The sequence below is a fragment of the Oryza glaberrima genome, chromosome 1 (assembly GCF_000147395.1).
Source record: "Oryza glaberrima chromosome 1, OglaRS2, whole genome shotgun sequence".
Classification (NCBI taxonomy): Eukaryota; Viridiplantae; Streptophyta; class Magnoliopsida; order Poales; family Poaceae; genus Oryza; species Oryza glaberrima.
The window spans coordinates 37,287,492-37,306,629 of NC_068326.1; the positions used below are offsets into that span (position 1 = coordinate 37,287,492).

A 19,138-nucleotide genomic window follows, 5' to 3' on the forward strand; every position below is an offset into this window, starting at 1 on the left:
TAGGGGCCTAATGCGGTACACTGATATGGCCTTCATCTCGTGAAGGCTAGTGCAATTACAGTAAGCAAAGATAAACAAAGAAAAACAATGTACCCACATGTCAGCAATTTCAACCACCTAGGCGGTGAGTAGTGCAAACACAATGGAATCAAAATGGACTTCTTTTTTTCCTTATCTCATCCATTTCGCTTCACCCAGGACTTTGGATACATGAAACATCTGTGCAAGCCCAGGAACAACACAAGCACCAAATCTTCTGCAGCCTTGCAAACAGTGCAGCACACAGGCAGGGGAATCCATCCATCCATCTGGATTGGGGCTCTGAATGTTGTGATATAACTTACATATTTTTTGCCCGTCATAAATCATCAACTTACTAGTACTATTCTCTCCGTTTTTTATTAGATGACGCCGTTGACTTTTTCTTACATGTTTGACCATACGTCTTATTCAAAAATTTTATGCAAATGTATAAGATATAAATCACACTTAAAGTACTATGAATGATAAAACAACTCATAACAAAATAAATTATAATTACGTAAATTTTTTGAATAAGACGAAGGGTCAAACATGTGAGAAAAAGTCAACGGTGTCATCTATTAAAAAACGGAGGTAGTACTTAAGTATATGATACAACACCTTCATCGCCTATAGGTACCAGTTGTCTAATACTACTACAGCAACAACAACATAAAAACCAAGGGAATGTCACTGGCAAGGGCGCAGGGCAGGCAGGGCACATCGCCTCAAAAAGAAGCAAAGGTAGTAGGAGGAAGGAAGAAAGGAGGCTTTACATTTAACGGATTGGCTTGGTTTTCTTTTACTGATCATCATCAGTCTCTCATCTGATCTTCTGAAGAATGTGCTGTGCGCACAAACAAGCGAGGACAGCAGCAACTATGTATGGTGGGTGGGTGCATCTGACCTACCATGGCTTCAGGTCACCCACCGGGCCCTGGGTCCAGTTCAGCACCTTCTGCCCCGGGTCCAGGTACACGCTCTTCGGGTGTGGAAGCTTCCGTCCCAGCCCGTTGAGTATCTGGTGGAAGGCGTCACCTGGCTGGGCGGGCTGCGGGAACAGCATGGCCTGCTTCATCGACGGGTTCGCTAGCAGCCTCTGCTTCCGCAGAATCACATCCATTGGTATCGATGTCAGGATGGTGTCCAGCTTTGGGACGTCGTCCTCCGCCACAAATACACCGATCTCATCCCATGGGATCGCGTCCGCAAAAGGTAGGACAATGTCGTCTGCAATGATCACTGGAATGCAGCCGAACACAACGGCTTCAACCAACCGGGGGCTCCACGGAGCCCAGCCTAGAGGGCACAAGCAGAAGATGGAACGCTGCATGTCCTCGTAGTAGGTTGGTGGGTGGTCTGTGGAGATGTCAAAAAGAGGATTGTTCTTGAAGTTCTCCCACACCGATGCACGGGCACCTCTGCATTGCATAAAGCAGGTTCATCAAGACTTTTGGGTTACAATAATTCATTAACAATGCTTATGAGGAAGCATCGAGTGATTGCATGTTCTTGGTGCTCACCTTGCATAGTAACCACCCTCAGGATCATTTGCCGTATCATAGAATAAACCACGGAAATAGACAAAGATTGATCGAGGTGTCTCTGGGGGAACAAGGTGAGTTTTCATCTTCTGAGGAGGAGCATATGGTGGGATTGTGATGGACCCTTCCTTGAGGCAGACATGATCCTTCTGCCCAAAAGTCTGGACCAGCGTCGCACGGCGAAGCAATGGCAGGATTCCCCGCTCAATGGCCTTCTCTTCCTGAATCATGGAAAAACCAAATGCAAATAAGATCCCATGGTTGAACATGTAAAAGGGTAACAATTGGCACATTGGAGCTGAGTGATTTCGTTGTATTGAGTATGTAGATGAGGCTCATCGTATGTTTCCATGATTTGATATACAATAGTTCAAGGTTAATGATTCCTTGATTTACCTGATAATGGAAGCATGCTCCGAAATCATGTGGCACAACAAAGAAATGGTCTGCCCCATCTGTCCTGTTCCAATAGGGCCAATGCGAGGAAATGAACTGAATTGCACTTCTCATAATCCTTGGAGACTTGAAGGGCAAGGGATGACCCCATGGAGTAAGATCGCACGTCGTGTATACTGGAGTATAGAACCAATCAGCTTCCTCCGGATTTAAAGTCCGGATCGCACTTGACAAGAGGAATCGATGCATGAAAATCTCTGCAGCAAACATGTGGCTGAGGCATCTGGAATCTTTTGCCACCATCTTCTTGTTGTATTTAGTGGGCAACTCGTAGACATACACCTTAAGCCTCCCGACAGGGTCATCTTCCAGCACATCACCCGCACTCCCTAAGATATGGTCATATGTACAATGAAAAAGTGAGAATTATGTAGTGTCCTAGCAGCCACCATAATTTGACAGGCCTAACAGCTTCCCATAAGTTTCTCTTTTTGGTAAGCAAATCATAAGTCAAACTGCGGCAATTAGTTATGGAGTGGATAAGACTTAGGAGTAGCTTGCCAACCAGAGTTTTTTTAGTACTACTAGTATGTTATTATTGCATAAAAATGACTCAAAAAATCGTTAAAAAAATGACATAAAAAAGGAATGCAAGAATGCGAAAGCACATGTCAATTCTATTTGAGAAACTCATCAGATCCAGTAGATTGACCGAGTATGATAGTCGTCGGTATAGTTCAGTAATTTCAGCCACTTGCTTATATATCAACTAATACTACATTGATTCACATGCTTACTGTTCACCTTATTATGCATCGAGTTTTGACCGGAGTAATTGAGAAAGAATCGAGCTTGAGCTACACTCAACCACACATCACACTCACACATGAGCATAAATTATTCCATGGCAACTGAATCGAGGCCGCGGAACATGGAACGCGGAACGATCGCGTAGGGGCTAAACCAAAGATGTTGGATAACACATGAATCTACTACTAGCAGAGGCGGCTGCGTGTTGGGCATGAAGTAAGTAGCTAGTAGCAGATTCTCCCGGTCCCCGGGGAAGTTTATATTAACTGGAAATTGGACCTAGAACAAATAGTGCTACGATTAACAGTTGATATCCAAGCAGCAGCAGCAGCAGATCCCCTTGTCCCCAAGGTCGCGGGAGGCAAGTGATTATCTGCAAGATACGCCCTAAATTAAACTGCTCGCTTCACTCAATCCCCACAACAGATTGGTCAGATTCCAGCCATCAGAATGCAGCAGCAACCACGGATCAAATGCACCGACACAAACATTGCGAAAAGCACGCATCGAGCAACGGAGCAAGCAATCAACCATCGCCAAAAAAAAAGAAAAAAAAGAAAAAGAAATCGCTACTTGAACCGCTCGCGCGCGCGTGCGGTGCGTACCTTCGATCCTCTCGGTGTCCTGGCCCCTGGCAACGTCCTCCAAGGCGGTGGCGGCCAGAAGCAGCGCGAGCGCCACGGCCGCCGAAGACAGCCGCATCGCCATGGCTCCCCCCACCTCTCCTCCCTTCCAACCACCGACCTCGACGAAACCCCCAAGAAGGATGCTGGATGCGGCTGGCCAATCGAGGAGGAGGAGGAAGGAGAGGAACACGGGGAGGGGAGAGGAGGGAGGCGAGCTCGCGAGGATGATGATGGCGGTGGCCGGTGGCTGGAAGCTGGGCTGCGGGGTGTCGCTGCCAAATGATGAGCTGTCGGCGAGGGCGAGCTAGGTTGGTGACGGGTTCACCTCACCGCGTCTTCTTCTCTTTCCTCCGTATTTGTACGGCGTAGCTATACGGTACCTATACGTACATGAGGTGAAGGTGGCGCGTTCGTAGGAGTATCCGGTAAATCCTTACTCCCTCCGTCCAAAAAGATCAATCAGTATTTGATGGTACGTTTTATGTGCAACGAATCTGGACATAAGTATGTCTAGATACGTTGTATTAGGAAACGTCTATCGGTTAAGTATTTTTTACGGAGGAAATAGTTCTTACCTTAGCTCGGGGAAATTTGTGCATTTTTTTTATTTCATAGACCAAAAATCTTATCTACTGCTCTCTCCGTTTCATACCATAAGTCGGTTGGTTTTTTTCTAAGTTTGACTAAATTTATAGAAAAATCTAGCAACATCTAAAATATTAAATTAGTTTCTTATGTTTGTTTTATGTTAAAAATACTACTATACTTTTCTATAAACTTGATAAGCTTGATAAGTAAAAAAACAGTCTAATAGAACAGTTGGTATTTATTATAGAGTAAAGTCCATCACCGGTCCCTAAATTTGTACCGCTGTGTTATCCCGGTCCCTAAACTCGCAAATCGACAGTTCAGGTCCTCAAACTTGTTCGATTGTGTCATCCCGGTCCCTAAACTTGCAGATCACTCGTTTAGGTCCACCAACTTGTTCAGTTATGTCACCGGTCCCTAAACTTGGATTTGAATATCATCTAGATCAAATAGGACGGTCTAAAAACTTTATATTTAAAAATAATTCATAACTTTTTCATGTGAACTCTAATGAAGACAAACTTTATATCAAACTTGTAGCCCTCGACGTGATCTACAACTTTGTAGTTGAATTTTTTTTTATTTTAAGTCATTTTTTGTCCCAAAATGTAATATTAAAATTAAAATTTCAAAATCTATAAACATGCAACAATATTTTGGGACCATAAACAGTTTTAATTCAAAAACTTTTCAACTACAAAGTTGTAGGTCACGTCGAGGGCTACAATTTTGATATAAAGTTTGTCTTCATTAGAGTTCACATGAAAAAGTTATGAATTATTTTTTGATATAAAGTTTTTAGACCGTCCTGTTTAGGGACCGGGGTGATACAACTGAACAAGTTGGAGGACCTAAACGAGTGATTTGTAAGTTTAGGGATTGGAATAACACAATCAAATAAGTTTAAGGAACTGAACGGTCAATTTGCGAGTTTAGGAACTATGATGATACAACGGCACAAGTTTAAGGATCGGTGATGGACTTTACTCTTGCTTGTATATACTAGTTGAGTCAGACATGGGTTGTATGTAGTTGTCGTACATATAGCCATTTCGTAATCCATGAATAGTTGAGTATACTGTGCGTGCAAAAAGTTATGCGGACTAATTCGTGCTCTAGAGTTGTTCGTTAAGTACATACTTATCCCCGCAAAAGAAATGATTAACTAATGTAGCGTTTAAAAAGATTATTCACTAGAATGTTGATATAAATTACATGTAGGAATAAATTAAACATCTCAGTATAACTAGCAAGTAATTTTGAACAAATGGGTCTAAACCAAGTGGACTCCCACCCACCAGATCCATGGATACTCCTGAGTCCCCCCTTCAAATTTTCTATCATGGTTGACAAGATAAGAGGTGCGAAAGGTCTCTTAATAGTATTTTAGCATAGTTTAATATTGAGATGATGTGTTTATACCGGTGTACTCAGTATGTTGAGTCTCCTCGCCTATCTAAACTATAATAAAATAAAGTTTTTTTTATAGAAAAACCATTTTTTTATAATAATATCACGAATAAGCCGAAAACAACGTGCCATTTTATACTCCAAAACAGATTTTTGCATCACCGATGTTTGGATAACTGCATACCGGGTCCGAAGGTACTAGGAAAAATAATCCTAACAGAATTACAGATGTTTGGATAATTGCAATTATGCATGCACCCGTCAACATCGGGAGGTCCTGATACGCGATCAGCCGCCCCCCCCCCCCCCTCTCCTAGTCTCTTCTCTTCTCTGTATCTAGGCTGCGTTCTTTCGTGTGATATAGGGTGAGAAAACACCTCATTTTCCACGCGCACGCTTCCCAAACTACTAAATGGTGCGTTTTTTACAAAAATTTTCTATAGAAAAGTTGCTTTAAAAAGTCATGCTAATTCATTTTTGAAATTTAAAATAGTTAATACTCAACTAATTATTTGCTAATGGCTCACCCCGTTTTACGTATCTTCCCAATCTCCCAATCTCCTTCTCCTCAAACACACCCCTACTATACTTATGTATATGCTACATATACACACGTATATACATATGTATATATATGTGTATATATATTTATGAATATTTTTTAATATATAAAAATATATACACATATACGAACTTTGTATACATACGTATTAGAAAAATAAAAAAACAAGAAATTACATCACGTATACAAAGTTTGCATACGCGTATACAAACTTTGCATACGTATGAATATGAATACAAACTTTGTATTCATACATCTAAGAAACCGAAAAGAAAACAGAAGAGAAAGAAAAAGAAAAACCAATCTGAACAGAAACCAAAAAAAGAGAAAAAAAAACAACCAACCGAACAGAAATGGAAAACACGGAAAAAGAAAAAAAAACGGAAAAGTCGGTCTCCCGTGCGGCGCGTCCGCCGTCCCCTCTCCGCGCGCGCGACTGATCGCCCAATAGCCTTCTGGATCAACATCTCGCCCTGACGTGAAAGCTGGGTCCTTCGTGTGAAATGTGAATGCTCTCATGGCGTCCAAGTAATCAGGCACAGGACCGTCGGCTGGTGAGGAAGAGAACAAAACTTCCGTTAGGCACATCAAACCAAACTAAACCAAACCAAACCAAACCAAACACTACAAATTACGATCAATCAGCCCGGAATACGCGGAAGCAAATTGTACAAGGATTCACATTTTAAAAGATAAAAATTAAATGCGAGTCCTTGATTTGTTCTTGCTGATCATTTGTCTTTTCTTGTCTTGAACAGTTACCTTCATTGCTTTCACCCTAAGATGTGGATCTTCCCCCATTTCAATACTTTTTAGAAGAAAAAAAAAATCTCTGATCATCTTCTGTCCTCAAAATTGTAACCTGCTCCCTACTTTTGCTTTAAATCAACATATAAATATTATCTCTTTTTTTTTTTGTTTTCCCTGTTCCAACGAACACAATCTATTTAAGAGACTGTCGGTGGAAGGTCTTGGCCATTTTCTAGCGTTGCTTCTCTCGCAATTCATGCAAACTTTGACTTAGCTCCATGTTGGATCCTCGCCCATTTCGTCGGTTGCAGTTAGGTCACAGCAGCAATGAGTTTTTGTACCTTGACTCCAGTGAGCATATGTACACACATTGCCAAACTCTGATCTATATTTTGTATTTAATTTTGTTTCGATGATACTATACTACCTCTGTCCCAAAATAAATACAGCCATAGATATCCGTGTTTAGCGCTTTGACCATCCATCTTATTTGAAAAATTTATAAAAAATATTAAAAAAAGTAGTCACACATAAAGTACTATTCATGTTTTATCATCTAATAACAATAAAAATACTAATCATAATATTTTTTTAAATAAGACGAACGGTCAAATGTTGAACATGAACAGTGCTAAAACTGCACTTATTTTGGGACGGAGGGAGTAAATAAAACACTACATGGTTACTGGTGACATATGCAAAGCAAAAAAAGCATGGCTTAATTTTGTTTTGATTAGTGGGCTGCTTGAGGTTAAGGATGGATAAACTTCACCAAACGGTTGTTCTTATTTATTTAGAAATTTGTTGGTTACTAAAGTGGCAGACACCAAAAGGGTCATATTTTTTTAAAATAAATAAATAAATCAATTATACTTAGGTTACTGACATTGCAGCAGCTGCGATGTTTGTGTAGCAGGTGAAACGCCGCGATCAGTGCTAACGAAAGTTATATTGGTTTTTTCAACATCTGAGTGGTCTAATGGGGTCAAATAATGAAAAAAGGCATTCTGATGTTGGCTCCAAATTTCATTTTCAGACACCAAGACTCAACAGAAAATCTTCAGGTTGATGCAGGAACACAGAAGCCAACACATTGGAAGCTACATTCCTTCAGGAATCAGCAACAATTAGTACCCAAATCAACACATTAGACTAAGATTGACTGCAGCCACATGCCTAACTAGCACCCAACTCAGCTAGCCTCACCAATCATCTTTACCTGAACTATCTATCAGGGAAATTCAAGGATGAAAAATTGTGTAAATTCAGGGAGATCCACATTTGAAATTATGTCACGCATTCAGCATGAATTAAATCTCATAATTTCATTATGATATCCAGTTATCCACATATATGGACAAAGCGGACAAATGCCGGCATTTCATCCGCTAATGGGAAGAAAAGGAATGAAGATATATGGTATATAGCTATCAGGGAAAAAGATACAAAAAAATGTACATTTGTTGATTTATGGTCAGCACTATGCAACCATGGTGATCTCAAGGCGCAAGTATATATCATGTCTGTAAATATATCTTTTTCAAAAAAGTTTTTACATCTCTATAGGCAGTGAGATGCATGCTACCAAGGCTTCAGGTCGCCCACCGGTCCAGCAGTCCAGTTCAGGGCCCTCTCCCCGGGCTTCAAGAAAACGTTTTCGCCATGTGGAAGCTTGCGAGCGAGACCATTCAGTATCTGATGGAATGCATCTCCTGCCTGAGCAGGCTGGGGGAACAGCATGGCCTGCTTCATCGACGGGTTCGCGAGAAGCCTCTGCTTCCTCAGGATAACATCTGTTGGTATGGATGTCAGGATACTGTCCAGCTTCGGAACATCCTCCTCGGCGACAAACACGCCAATCTCCTCCCAGGGGATAGCATCAGCAAAGGGGAGGACAATGTCATCTGCAATGATCACCGGAATACAACCGAAAACCACAGCTTCCACCAGCCTGGGGCTCCATGGAGCCCAGCCCAATGGGCACAAGCAGAACACAGATCTCTGCATATCTTCGTAGTACGTGGGTGGGTGATCGGTTGAGATGTCAAACAGCGGGTTGTTCTTGAAATTCTCCCAAACCGACGCGCGGGCACCTCTGATAGGACATACAGAAACATCAGACTCCACATGCTACGAGCCAATGAGCAGATGATAGGATGTATTGGAGATAAGCGGAAAATTTACCTTGCATAGTATCCACCCTCAGGATCATTGCTGGTATCGTAGAACAGACCACGGAAATATACAAAGATAGACCGAGGGGTGTCTGGGGGAATAAGATGAGCCTGCATTTTCTGTGGGGGTGCATATGGCGGAATGGTGATCGAGCCGTCCTTCAAGCAGACATGGTTCTTTTGTCCAAAGGTCTGAACCAGGGTGGCACGCTGAAGCAATGGGAGGATTCCACGTCCAATTGCCTTTTCTTCCTGAAACAATAACAGAAGCAAAAGATCAATACGCTGAAATAACCAAAGAGAATGTGGGCACAAAGTATGATAGAAGGTGCCAATCAGGGTAGATGATTAATCATGAATATGAATCTGACCTTAGTGTGACATTTAAATAGGTTGAGAGAAAATATTTTTTTCTGAAAAATATTTATATTCTACAAAGGGACAAAGAACATGTGCAAACTGAAGTCTTCCAATTAAATCAGAGTTGCCAACTAATAATATTAATACAGTGAATCTAACATCTTGATGCCCCCCATTGCTCCCCATGTTCTCTGCTGCAATTAGAAATGTCCCAGCTGTTGCAAACTTAAGTGTTCAGTACTAAACTAATGCTCAAAGTCCAGTATTTGCTCACTAAAGGAGGAATAAATGTGTCCAACAGCAAGGTTTTGTACTTGTGCATGTACCTGATAGTGGAAGCAAGCGCCAAAGTCATGTGGTGTAACAAAGAAATGATCAGCCCCCTCTGATCTATTCCAGTAAGGCCAATTTGTTGCAATCAGCTCAATTGCGCTGCGCATCATTCTTGGGGATTTGAAGGGCAAGGGAAGACCGGAGGGAGTCAGGTCGCATGTAGTGTACACCGGTGTGTAGAACCAATCAGCTTCCTCGGGATTAAAAGTTCGGACAGCGCTTGACAACAGGAACCGGTGCATGAAAATCTCAGCGGCAAACATGTGGTTCAGGCACCTAGGATCCTTCTTCAGCAGCTTCTTGTTGTACTTGCTTGGGAGATCATAGACATAGACCTTAAGCCTCCCAACAGGGTCATCTTCCAACACATCACCAGCACTTCCTGCATTTGTTTCGCCACAATATTAAGCAAAAGCTATGGAGTATCTATCGACCTTGCACAGAATTAGGGAAAAGAATATTCTAAATTTTAGAAGCATAGCTTGGGATCAAGGTATGATACCTAAGCAACCTACAGGGATAAAGTAAGTGTGTTCCTATGCTAGATTAAATGAAACATAATTAGGCTAATGGCTATGTTCTTATCATATTGGTGCCTAGGAACATGATACTGCATATCATAAAGAAGATGAAGAGGAGGAAAAATATTTGAAGGTTCAGAGGACAGAATGGCATTCAAGTTTTTTGGCAGCAGACGTCTCGAGGACCACAAAATCCAATAAGAAAGAATGCCTACCATCAACAGGTGTATCAATACCAGTAGATGTTCAATAAAACAAGGTTTAAACTGAATCCAAGCATTGAACCATAACTCAACCAAATCATTTAGAATAATACACCAACATAAACAACATCCATTTGCGTCTGATCTGAAATAGATCCTATATATTTAGGGTGGAGAGGTCTGACCACAAACAAATCAAATTGACAGGCTAAATGATTTCAAAATGCTTTGCTTTAACAGTTTCTTAGATACACAAATAAGCAGCTTGGGTTGAGTTCTACTAACTGACAAGAATGTATCCATCAAGATCAAAACCAAGAAGAGAATAACACAAGAAAAACAAAGGCCCCCCACCTGAGATCCTCTCTGTCTGGTGGCCCTGCCGCACCTCCTGGGCCTGAGCTCCAAGGAAGAAGCATGCAGCAGCAGCAAGAATGGCAATGGCCAAGACCCACCTCCTCATCTTCTTGATCCCCACAGGCCTCTTCCCAGCACCTGTGTCTCCTCTCCTCTCCAACCCTCTCCCTGTCCGGCCTTATGAGCTAGCAGGCAATTGCCAGGAGGTAATTAAAGGATCCAAGGAGAAGGGGAAAACTTTTCTGGCAATTCTCCTACCAAGAAGCGTTTGGTGAGTTGAGAAGGTGAGGGGAGGCTTTCCTAGGCTTCCTTCCTTCTTCCTCCAACTCCACATATAAGCAGGCTTCAAGAACAATTAGGGGGGCCATGCTCTTACTTAAAAGGAAGAAAGAAATAAAGGAAAGAGATTAATATTTGCTCAGAGAGGGTAGGAGGGCTGTCTACTGCTGATTCTTTTGCTTCTTTTTCTATGCACCCCCCCTTTTCCTCCAGCTTTCCTTGCTTTTTCCTCTTACACCAATGATGAGCTGTAGTTCTGTGGAGCTCCTAATAGTCTATTGCAAATGTGTTCCAAAAAAGAGGTTCGGTGAGAGGTTTACCTCCTCTTCAGATGTCAAGTTTCTTTCCTTTCACCAAACATGGACTAGACCTCTCACTTGTCTTACCTTAACATGTCAAACTCTTCACTTCTTTCTCTCTCTCTATCTCCTTGATTTTTTTTTTAACCCAAGAATTACTACCCTCCATCTATGATCTGCCAAATAGTTAATTTTTTTCAGTTTCATGTTTCTCCGGTCCTTTTCTTTTGGTTTACTTATTCCGCATGACAGTCAAGCCGTTTCCTCCAGGATATCGTGGTGATTTGGATTGTTGCCTCCTTTGCACATGGTGATTCATTCATTTCATTGTCATGGCTCATGAGACACCCATGAGAGGGGGGTCATAATCATTGGCAACAAGGCCCCCATTTGCAGTTAATACCTTCCATTTGTTTATACAATATTAAAAATCTTGGGAGGGACAATTCACAGTACTCTCTTACCTATACTTTATTGGTGGTGATTGTTGATTGCAGAGGAAGAGATTAGTGCCAATGCTCATCTCCCCAAAAAAAGATTAGTGCTAATGCTGCAATTACCTGCTTGTAGGGTTTGGTGAAGGTTAGTACTACAAGTAGTAGAGCTGTTTGTTTGTTTGTTATGCTTCTTCTTCCATAATTTGGGATTAAGCAAAATGGGGACCCCAACTCCCAAGAAAGTCTATGAACTGAACATCCCCAAAGACTTCTTTAACATGGTAGACCCCCCATGTGAGCATCTCAAATTTAGAGGATTTTTTTTAATTTGAGAAAAAGAAAACGGATCTGAAATTGGATGGCTTTGATTTCTGTTGAGCGGAAAGATATCAAAAACAGCACAAAAGCAGCGGATCATCGGTGTGTTCTTGCGTTACTAGTGCCTATAGCTCTTGGTTGAACTGTTGGGGAGCAAGTGGGGCGTACCGATGGATGGATGCTCGGCGAGCGCCGCCACCGCTGCGACGAAGCGGCGCGCGCACCCTCGCCGGAGCAGGGCATCGTCGCCGCCGCAGGGGAGGCACGCCTCGGAGTCGGTCGCCGCCGCCGACGAGGAAAAGGCGGTGAAAATGTGAAATCCTCTGCCGTTGGGGCGTACCACGTACAGTAGAATTACGCTTCGACACGGCGAAAGCGTATTCGGTGCAGGCGTATTCCGTATTCGTTTTGTCCGCTTCGCAGCTCAACCCGTAGACGCGTTTAGCTCACTCGCTGTGTTATGTGTTCGTTCGTTCAAATTCGTCGAGGCGAACGTGTCGTGAATATAATTAAATTGAGCGGTTTTTGTCGTCGAATCGAATGTGTTACAGCATAATTAAACTATTTTTACAGATATTTTATACATACTACTATACATGATACACCCAACCCTTCTCTTAAAAAAAAAAATTGATACACCCGTTGACTTTCAACGACAACAAGGAGCACTAGTATTTTTTTACACCCATTGACCTGGAGTAACTGATGCGGACAGCTGGGGAAAAAAATAAAGACGACAACAAGCTACTCGCAATATACAATGAAGTAATATAAATATAAATTTCAGTTTGAGATTTATCACATGTTTGTTGAGGAAAATAAAAAAGGCAAAGTCGTCGCATGTTTTGACATATATGCTGAGTTGACACATCTTGTTCGTCGGCGCTCGCAATATACAAGAGCACGTAGCAGGGGATCATGCAGCAGCAGTTTATACAAGCCTCAAACATGAAGTTTGGGTGTGTTATATACCACATGTTTACAACTTCTAGTCTTCTACTCCTTTATCTTTATCTTTCATGTGTGCGTTTTTTATTATTAAACGGTATATTTTTTAAGAAAATTTGTTATAAAAAATCGCTTTAAAACCACACTATTCTATTATTTATAGCTAATATTCTCTCTATTTTTAATATATAACGCCGTTGACATTTTAAGATGCGTTTGATTATTCGTCTTATTAAAAAAAATTATGTAATTGTGTTGACAGAAAACACGAAACTTGGGAGATCTGCTTAACTCCAGTGTAGGTCCAAGGCTCGCCTTCGAATGTATGAGCGTGCCAGTTGATTTGATCCTGTAATCAACAAGAAATAGAGACAAAGAATTCGTGGTTAAATCTATAAATGATAGCCGATCGACTAGGTGCCAATGACATATCATTTATCTTTGAGCCGATGTCATATATGAATCGATCGGCGGTTATAAATAGACAGTAAGGAACTAAATCTATTCGATCGGCTGTAGATATTAATGATATATAGTTTTTATATTAATATATACTTAAATTAAGTGATTGGGATATATCGGTCACCATGCCGAGACAGTATAAATCACTTAGATCGAAATATATATTAATAATAGGATTATATATGTTTATAGCATAGCTGATCAGATAGATCTAGCATGTATCGGCTAATACTTCGATACTACTCTATATAAAGATATCAAAACAAGTATAATATACCAAACAAAAGCTTAATATATTTAAATGCAATAAGATCTTGACATAAAGGGCGGATTTAACATGTCACTGAAGCATATAGATCGAATATGGTTAAATCAGATAAGATCGGCTGAAACTTCGATACTACCCTAATCGGCAACCAGATGACAGGCTAGAGATTGATATTCTAAGCACAACTTAATAGATCAAACTTAACTGATGCAGCATTAAGTATAAAAAGAAGAACAATATCTAGACAATCAAGCCGTTGGATGTTTCATAAAGTGGTAGATATCTTTTATAATCTAGGACAACGTCGCTATTTAACATAATCGGCTGCCTTCTATTAACAGATGTTAGCCGATTATAGGTTAGATGACAATATTGCCAAAGATTATGTAAGATATATGATAACTCGACGAATTATATAGACAAGATTAGAGTGTCATAAAGATGGAAGCACTAATCTCGAGAACACAAGTCGTCATAACAAGTTTTACCTCTTGTTGAAGATCGAAACCGATGCAGCTCAACCCAAATGCAAGAACTCGTTGAAACAAAACTAAAGCAAAAAGGTGGCGATGCGCCGAAATTGTATTAAACGTGTGTGTTAAAAATTACATAGGGCTCGGGGTCTATTTATACCCGAGAATTACAAGATATGTCCATACCAGACACGACCACTATCTCTAACAAACTCTAAGATACCATAAATTTTTGCGGCAGACTTTTGCCCAAACATATCTCTAAGGAAGTTACATAAAACATCCTAAGTAATAGATTCAATTGCCTTCTCAGGACTCTATCCATGTGCGGCAATCATCTTGAAGCACCTCAATTCAACCCGATGTCATACACCAAATTATACTGTCGGAATCGGCTGCATCGGCTTACCTAGTCCGACTCAGACCCAGCCGATACTAATCGTAGCCGATCTAGAATTCAGCCGATTCTTGCTCTTTTCTCGGATCAATCTCCGCCTTCGACTCCACCTCGATCTAATCTCCTTTTTCGATGCTGATATTACCAAATTTGGTTGTTAACAAATTTTCATTTATTTTATTGTGGCTTGATTTATCATCAAATATTTTTTAAGTATGATATAAATAATTTTATATTTGTACAAAAGTTTTAAATAACATGAATAGTCAAATGTTGATAAAAAAATTAAATGGTGTCATATATTAAAAAAACAGAAACAGTAATTAATTAGACATATTTAATGAGTAAGCCCACAGAAAAGAAGTTCTAAACTTCTGTCCCTAACACACTTGAGTCTTGAAATGTTGCGAGAAATAGTAGAGATGGTAAAATTATTTTCCTGTCTACAATTAGGTAGTATCCACAAGAATCATATTTATTGTCTTATGTAAAATTTCTTATTTTTTTCAAATATAATTGATTTTAGGCTTTCTTCCGCCACTGACCCGGCGAAAAAGAAACCGTGTGTTGGCTGGCTGGTTGGTTGATTGTTCCGCTGGCTGTGGAGCCAGGAACGCGGAGTCGCCGGCGTACGGAATGGAGTAGCCGAGTAGGGACGCACGCGGTGGATCGACCTCAATCATTCACATTTTCCGCCCCAAACCTAAACAAAACCACCGACACTATGCAAAACTCACTAATCAATCCATTCAGGGCATGTTTAGTTGGTGAAATGAAAATTTTTGGGTGTCACTTTGAACGTTTAGCCGGATGTCGGAAGGGGTTTTCGAACACGAATAAAAAAACTAATTTCATAACTCGCCTGAAAACCGCGAGACGAATCTTTTGAGCCTAATTAATCCGTCATTAGCACAGGTGGGTTCTTGTAGCACTTATGGCTAATCATGGACTAATTAGGCTCAAAAGATTCACCTCGCAATTTGCATGCAAACTGTGCAATTAGTTTTTCTTTTTATCTATATTTAATGCTCTATATATGTATCAAATATTCGATGTGAATTTTTTGGAAAAAGTTTTCTGGGAATTAAACAGGGCCTCAATCAAGCAAGCAAGCAAAAGCAGTTTGAACCTGCAACCCACTCTTTGGGTACACTACGCTGGCAGTGTTTTGCTACGGATGTCAACACGGCTTCTGCTCCTTTTTGCATTTGCGTCACCTTTCATTTTATTTCCAAGCAGTCTCTGGCTTAGCAATAGGATTTGTTTCCAATAATACTTTCTCCGTCCACAAATATAATAACTTTATAACAATTAGGCTTATCTCAAAATATAACAACTTATTTACCTATATTCCATTTTCGAACGATCACAACTTTCCACCACTAAAAATCTCCATCTACTTTTTTCTTATCAACCAATCAAATATTCTTTCATTTAATTTTACTTAATTTCTTAATATCTGTATATATTAAGAAGGATGCAAAATATTATTGTCTGAACTATGTTGACATTATTTGGTACTTACTGCTTTAGTGATGCAATTGGATGTGCTGTGGCTATGAACCACTAACTCAGTTTCAAAATATAACTACTTTTTACTATGATTTATGTGACTAACCTAAAAGTAATTTTATTTAGAATGGAGGTAGGATGTAGTATTTCCGTTTCTAACTGCTCCTATTTTTTCTTTTTTCTTTTTCTTTCAAGGTATGTCCGGTAAAAGGCTCGTTTCGAGGCCCTAACTGCTTGCGGTCTGGTTGAGAAAGGCCCAAATTACGGTCCATCTAGGATGCCTACGAGGCCTTTGATTCGATGGGTGGTGGGCCGGGTTACTATTCATACGAGAGACAGCGCGGGCCTTGGCCTTGGCCTTGGCCTTGGCATGCGCATGCTCCTCCAAGTCAGCCCAATAAAGCCCACAGCGATGGGCCGTTGGCGACGCCTAGATGCCATCATACTGATGTTGGTAGATCGATGACGAATTGATTGAGAGACACCAAAACAAACGTCACGGTCACCCACGCAGATGCCGGCACCGCCATGATAAATAGGCTTGTTCGTTTGTGCTATATTGCAGTCAGCTGCGGCATATAAGAATTTCGGTTGGATAGGATACTGCTATAATATAAAGAATTGTCCAGATCACACGTATTAGGATATGTCTCATTCACTTTTTCAACTCTCTTCGTTTGTTAGGCGCACACTTTCAAACTACTAAATGGTATGTTTTTTTTAAAAAATTATATACAAAAGTTGCTTTAAAAATTATATTAATATTTTTTACAAAGAAGTTAATACTTAATTAATCATGCACTAATGAGTTGCTCTATTAGTTCCCAACCCAAGGAGCCGATCACAGCCTAACATATGTTCTGAACACATTCAGTGATTGTTCGAGCTGTTGGGATACGCGTAGGCTACGATAGCATAAATCAAAAATTTCTATCGCGTAAACCATGAACCATGCAAATATTATATCATAGATCGTTACCACTCGACGCGCTGCGTAGCGAAAGAAGACGCTGAGAAGTCGAAGGAACTCTCGCGAAGTAGCGCGCGTCGATGTAGAGGAAGTAGTCGATCGCACCGGCTTGACCTTCTCCTCCTCGTGCGTTCTCCTCGCCGTACTCCCACGCCGATCAACACCGCAAACCAGCGGCGCCTCTACCAGTATCCACATGTACAGGGACGGAACGCCACGCGCAGATGTGCTAGCACCTGCGTGCGGCTAGGGTTTTGCTCGGGGAGGGAAGTGACGGCTAGGGTTTCTCACGTGATGCAATGCCTCCGCCTGTCACACCCCTCACGAATATATAAGATCCATCACTCGGGCCTCCAAAGCCTGTAGGACTCCTATTCGGATCCCTATCCGAATTAAGCTCATATTAGATCTCCATCCAATCTCCTTATTCCGGCCCATTAAACGTGTGACCCTTGTAGTTTCATATATACTCGGCTGTAACCCAAAAACTCCTTTTCGGTCCACGCGTCAACAATGGCCCCTAGCAGAACATATTGACTCACCAGACATACATAAAGATCATATCGGCTGAACCTCTAGTGTATACTTGTACGAACCCCTTTGCCTCACGATATCGATTAAGCTCAAGGCTAGATATGTACCTAGAGGCAATCACTAACACGAGCTATGATTGAAAAGCCATAAACATAATAAAGAAGCAAAAGATAATTTATATATAAAACTTTAATATACGTGTTATTAGCGCTTTAAAAGTCCACACTAATTAAAAGTAGACTATAATGTAAAAAGCAACATCAACTCTCAATAAAATTTAAAATTTATTCATTGTTGATTTGTTAATAAGTAGTGGACGAGAAGAACCTAAAGACTCTGAGTTACTAACGAGTTTGCAATTAGAATCGTAAAGAGGGTCGAGCTTGAATTGAAATGCTAGCGATGGCGACGCTTATGAACGATGGTCCATGTAGAAAACGCAGCCAATCGTGCCTATTTTTACAATTAATTGTTGTCTCTATTTCTTCTCTCTGTTTCTGTTTCAAATTGATGATTGTTCAACGGTAAACATGCATGGGAGGACTTTGCATATCGTGTGAAGAAAAAAAAATAAAACCATCACCAGCAGCAGCAGCAGACCGGAGCCTGGAGAGTCAAACCGGCGTGAGCGAATCAGTGTTCGACACGTCACGTGGGCTCACCTGCACCATATCTTAATCCCACGATCTTCGGAGAGAAAAAAGTAAATAAAAAACATATTATAGTCCACGCGGCCTGCAAGTTCCGGACTCGCAGTGGGTGGATGGATGCATTCAGAGACAGCGAGAGCAGTAGTGAATAGTGATGGGCCATGGAAAAAATATCGCAAGAGAACAAACGAGATGAAAAGTAGATGAGAATATTGCCCTATTCGATAAAAGTAGATGAGAATATTGCCCTATATGATAAATTGAATTTTAATTATTACAAACGGGATTTTGATTTTTTTTTATACTGTTTGATTACTCGTCTTATTTAAAATTTTTTGAAATTATTATTATTATTTTTGGCTAACTTTATTATCCAAAGTACTTTAAGCACAACTTTTTGTTTTTTATATTTGTACAAATTTTTTGAATAAGACGAGTAGTCAAATAGTGAAAGCAAAAACTTAAAATCTCTTATATTATGGGACAGAGGGAGTATGTTTTTAAACCGCTAAACGATGCGTTTCGTGCGAAAACTTTCTATATGAGATTAATCCATTTTCTTAAGTTTGTAATAATTAAAATTCAATTTATCATATGTTATTACTATCTCGTTTTACGTAAAATACTTAATATTTTATCTTTATCTTTGTTACATTCAAACACTACTATGTGTAACAGATCTGATAACGATCGTTATTACAACAAAGTATAGATTTTCAAGTCCTAAATTCAATTCTAAAAGTTGGATTAGAAGTAGAGTTGTGAAGCTGTCTAAATTTTTTTTTAAAAAAAGTTGGAACTATTTGGTTAGATTTCAGCTTTAGAAATTTAAGTTGTGCAAAATAGGTCCTATACTTCACTGTAAATATGTTTTCTAGAAAATGTCTTCTACTATATTGCGTAAACCACTAGTTACCTAACATATTTTTTTAGATA

General features: G+C 40.3%; 2 protein-coding genes across 2 annotated transcripts; both read right to left on the reverse strand.

Moving 5' to 3' along the window:
- Positions 1-576: 576 nt before the first annotated feature.
- Positions 577-3,699, reverse strand: LOC127785760 (probable glucuronosyltransferase Os01g0926600). Its single transcript, XM_052313160.1, has 4 exons — positions 3,377-3,699; positions 1,962-2,350; positions 1,545-1,786; positions 577-1,442 (listed from the first exon to the last, which is right to left on the reverse strand). Exons 1-4 carry the CDS (start codon positions 3,477-3,479, stop codon positions 929-931), a joined length of 1,248 nt encoding a protein of 415 aa, XP_052169120.1. The 5' UTR covers positions 3,480-3,699; the 3' UTR covers positions 577-928.
- Positions 3,700-8,111: 4,412 nt separating this feature from the next.
- On the reverse strand, positions 8,112-11,006 carry LOC127753824 (probable glucuronosyltransferase Os01g0926700). The gene is made up of 4 exons (XM_052279278.1): positions 10,653-11,006; positions 9,568-9,956; positions 8,892-9,133; positions 8,112-8,802 (listed from the first exon to the last, which is right to left on the reverse strand). Exons 1-4 carry the CDS (start codon positions 10,759-10,761, stop codon positions 8,289-8,291), a joined length of 1,254 nt encoding a protein of 417 aa, XP_052135238.1. The 5' UTR covers positions 10,762-11,006; the 3' UTR covers positions 8,112-8,288.
- Between the last annotated feature and the right edge of the window lie 8,132 nt (positions 11,007-19,138).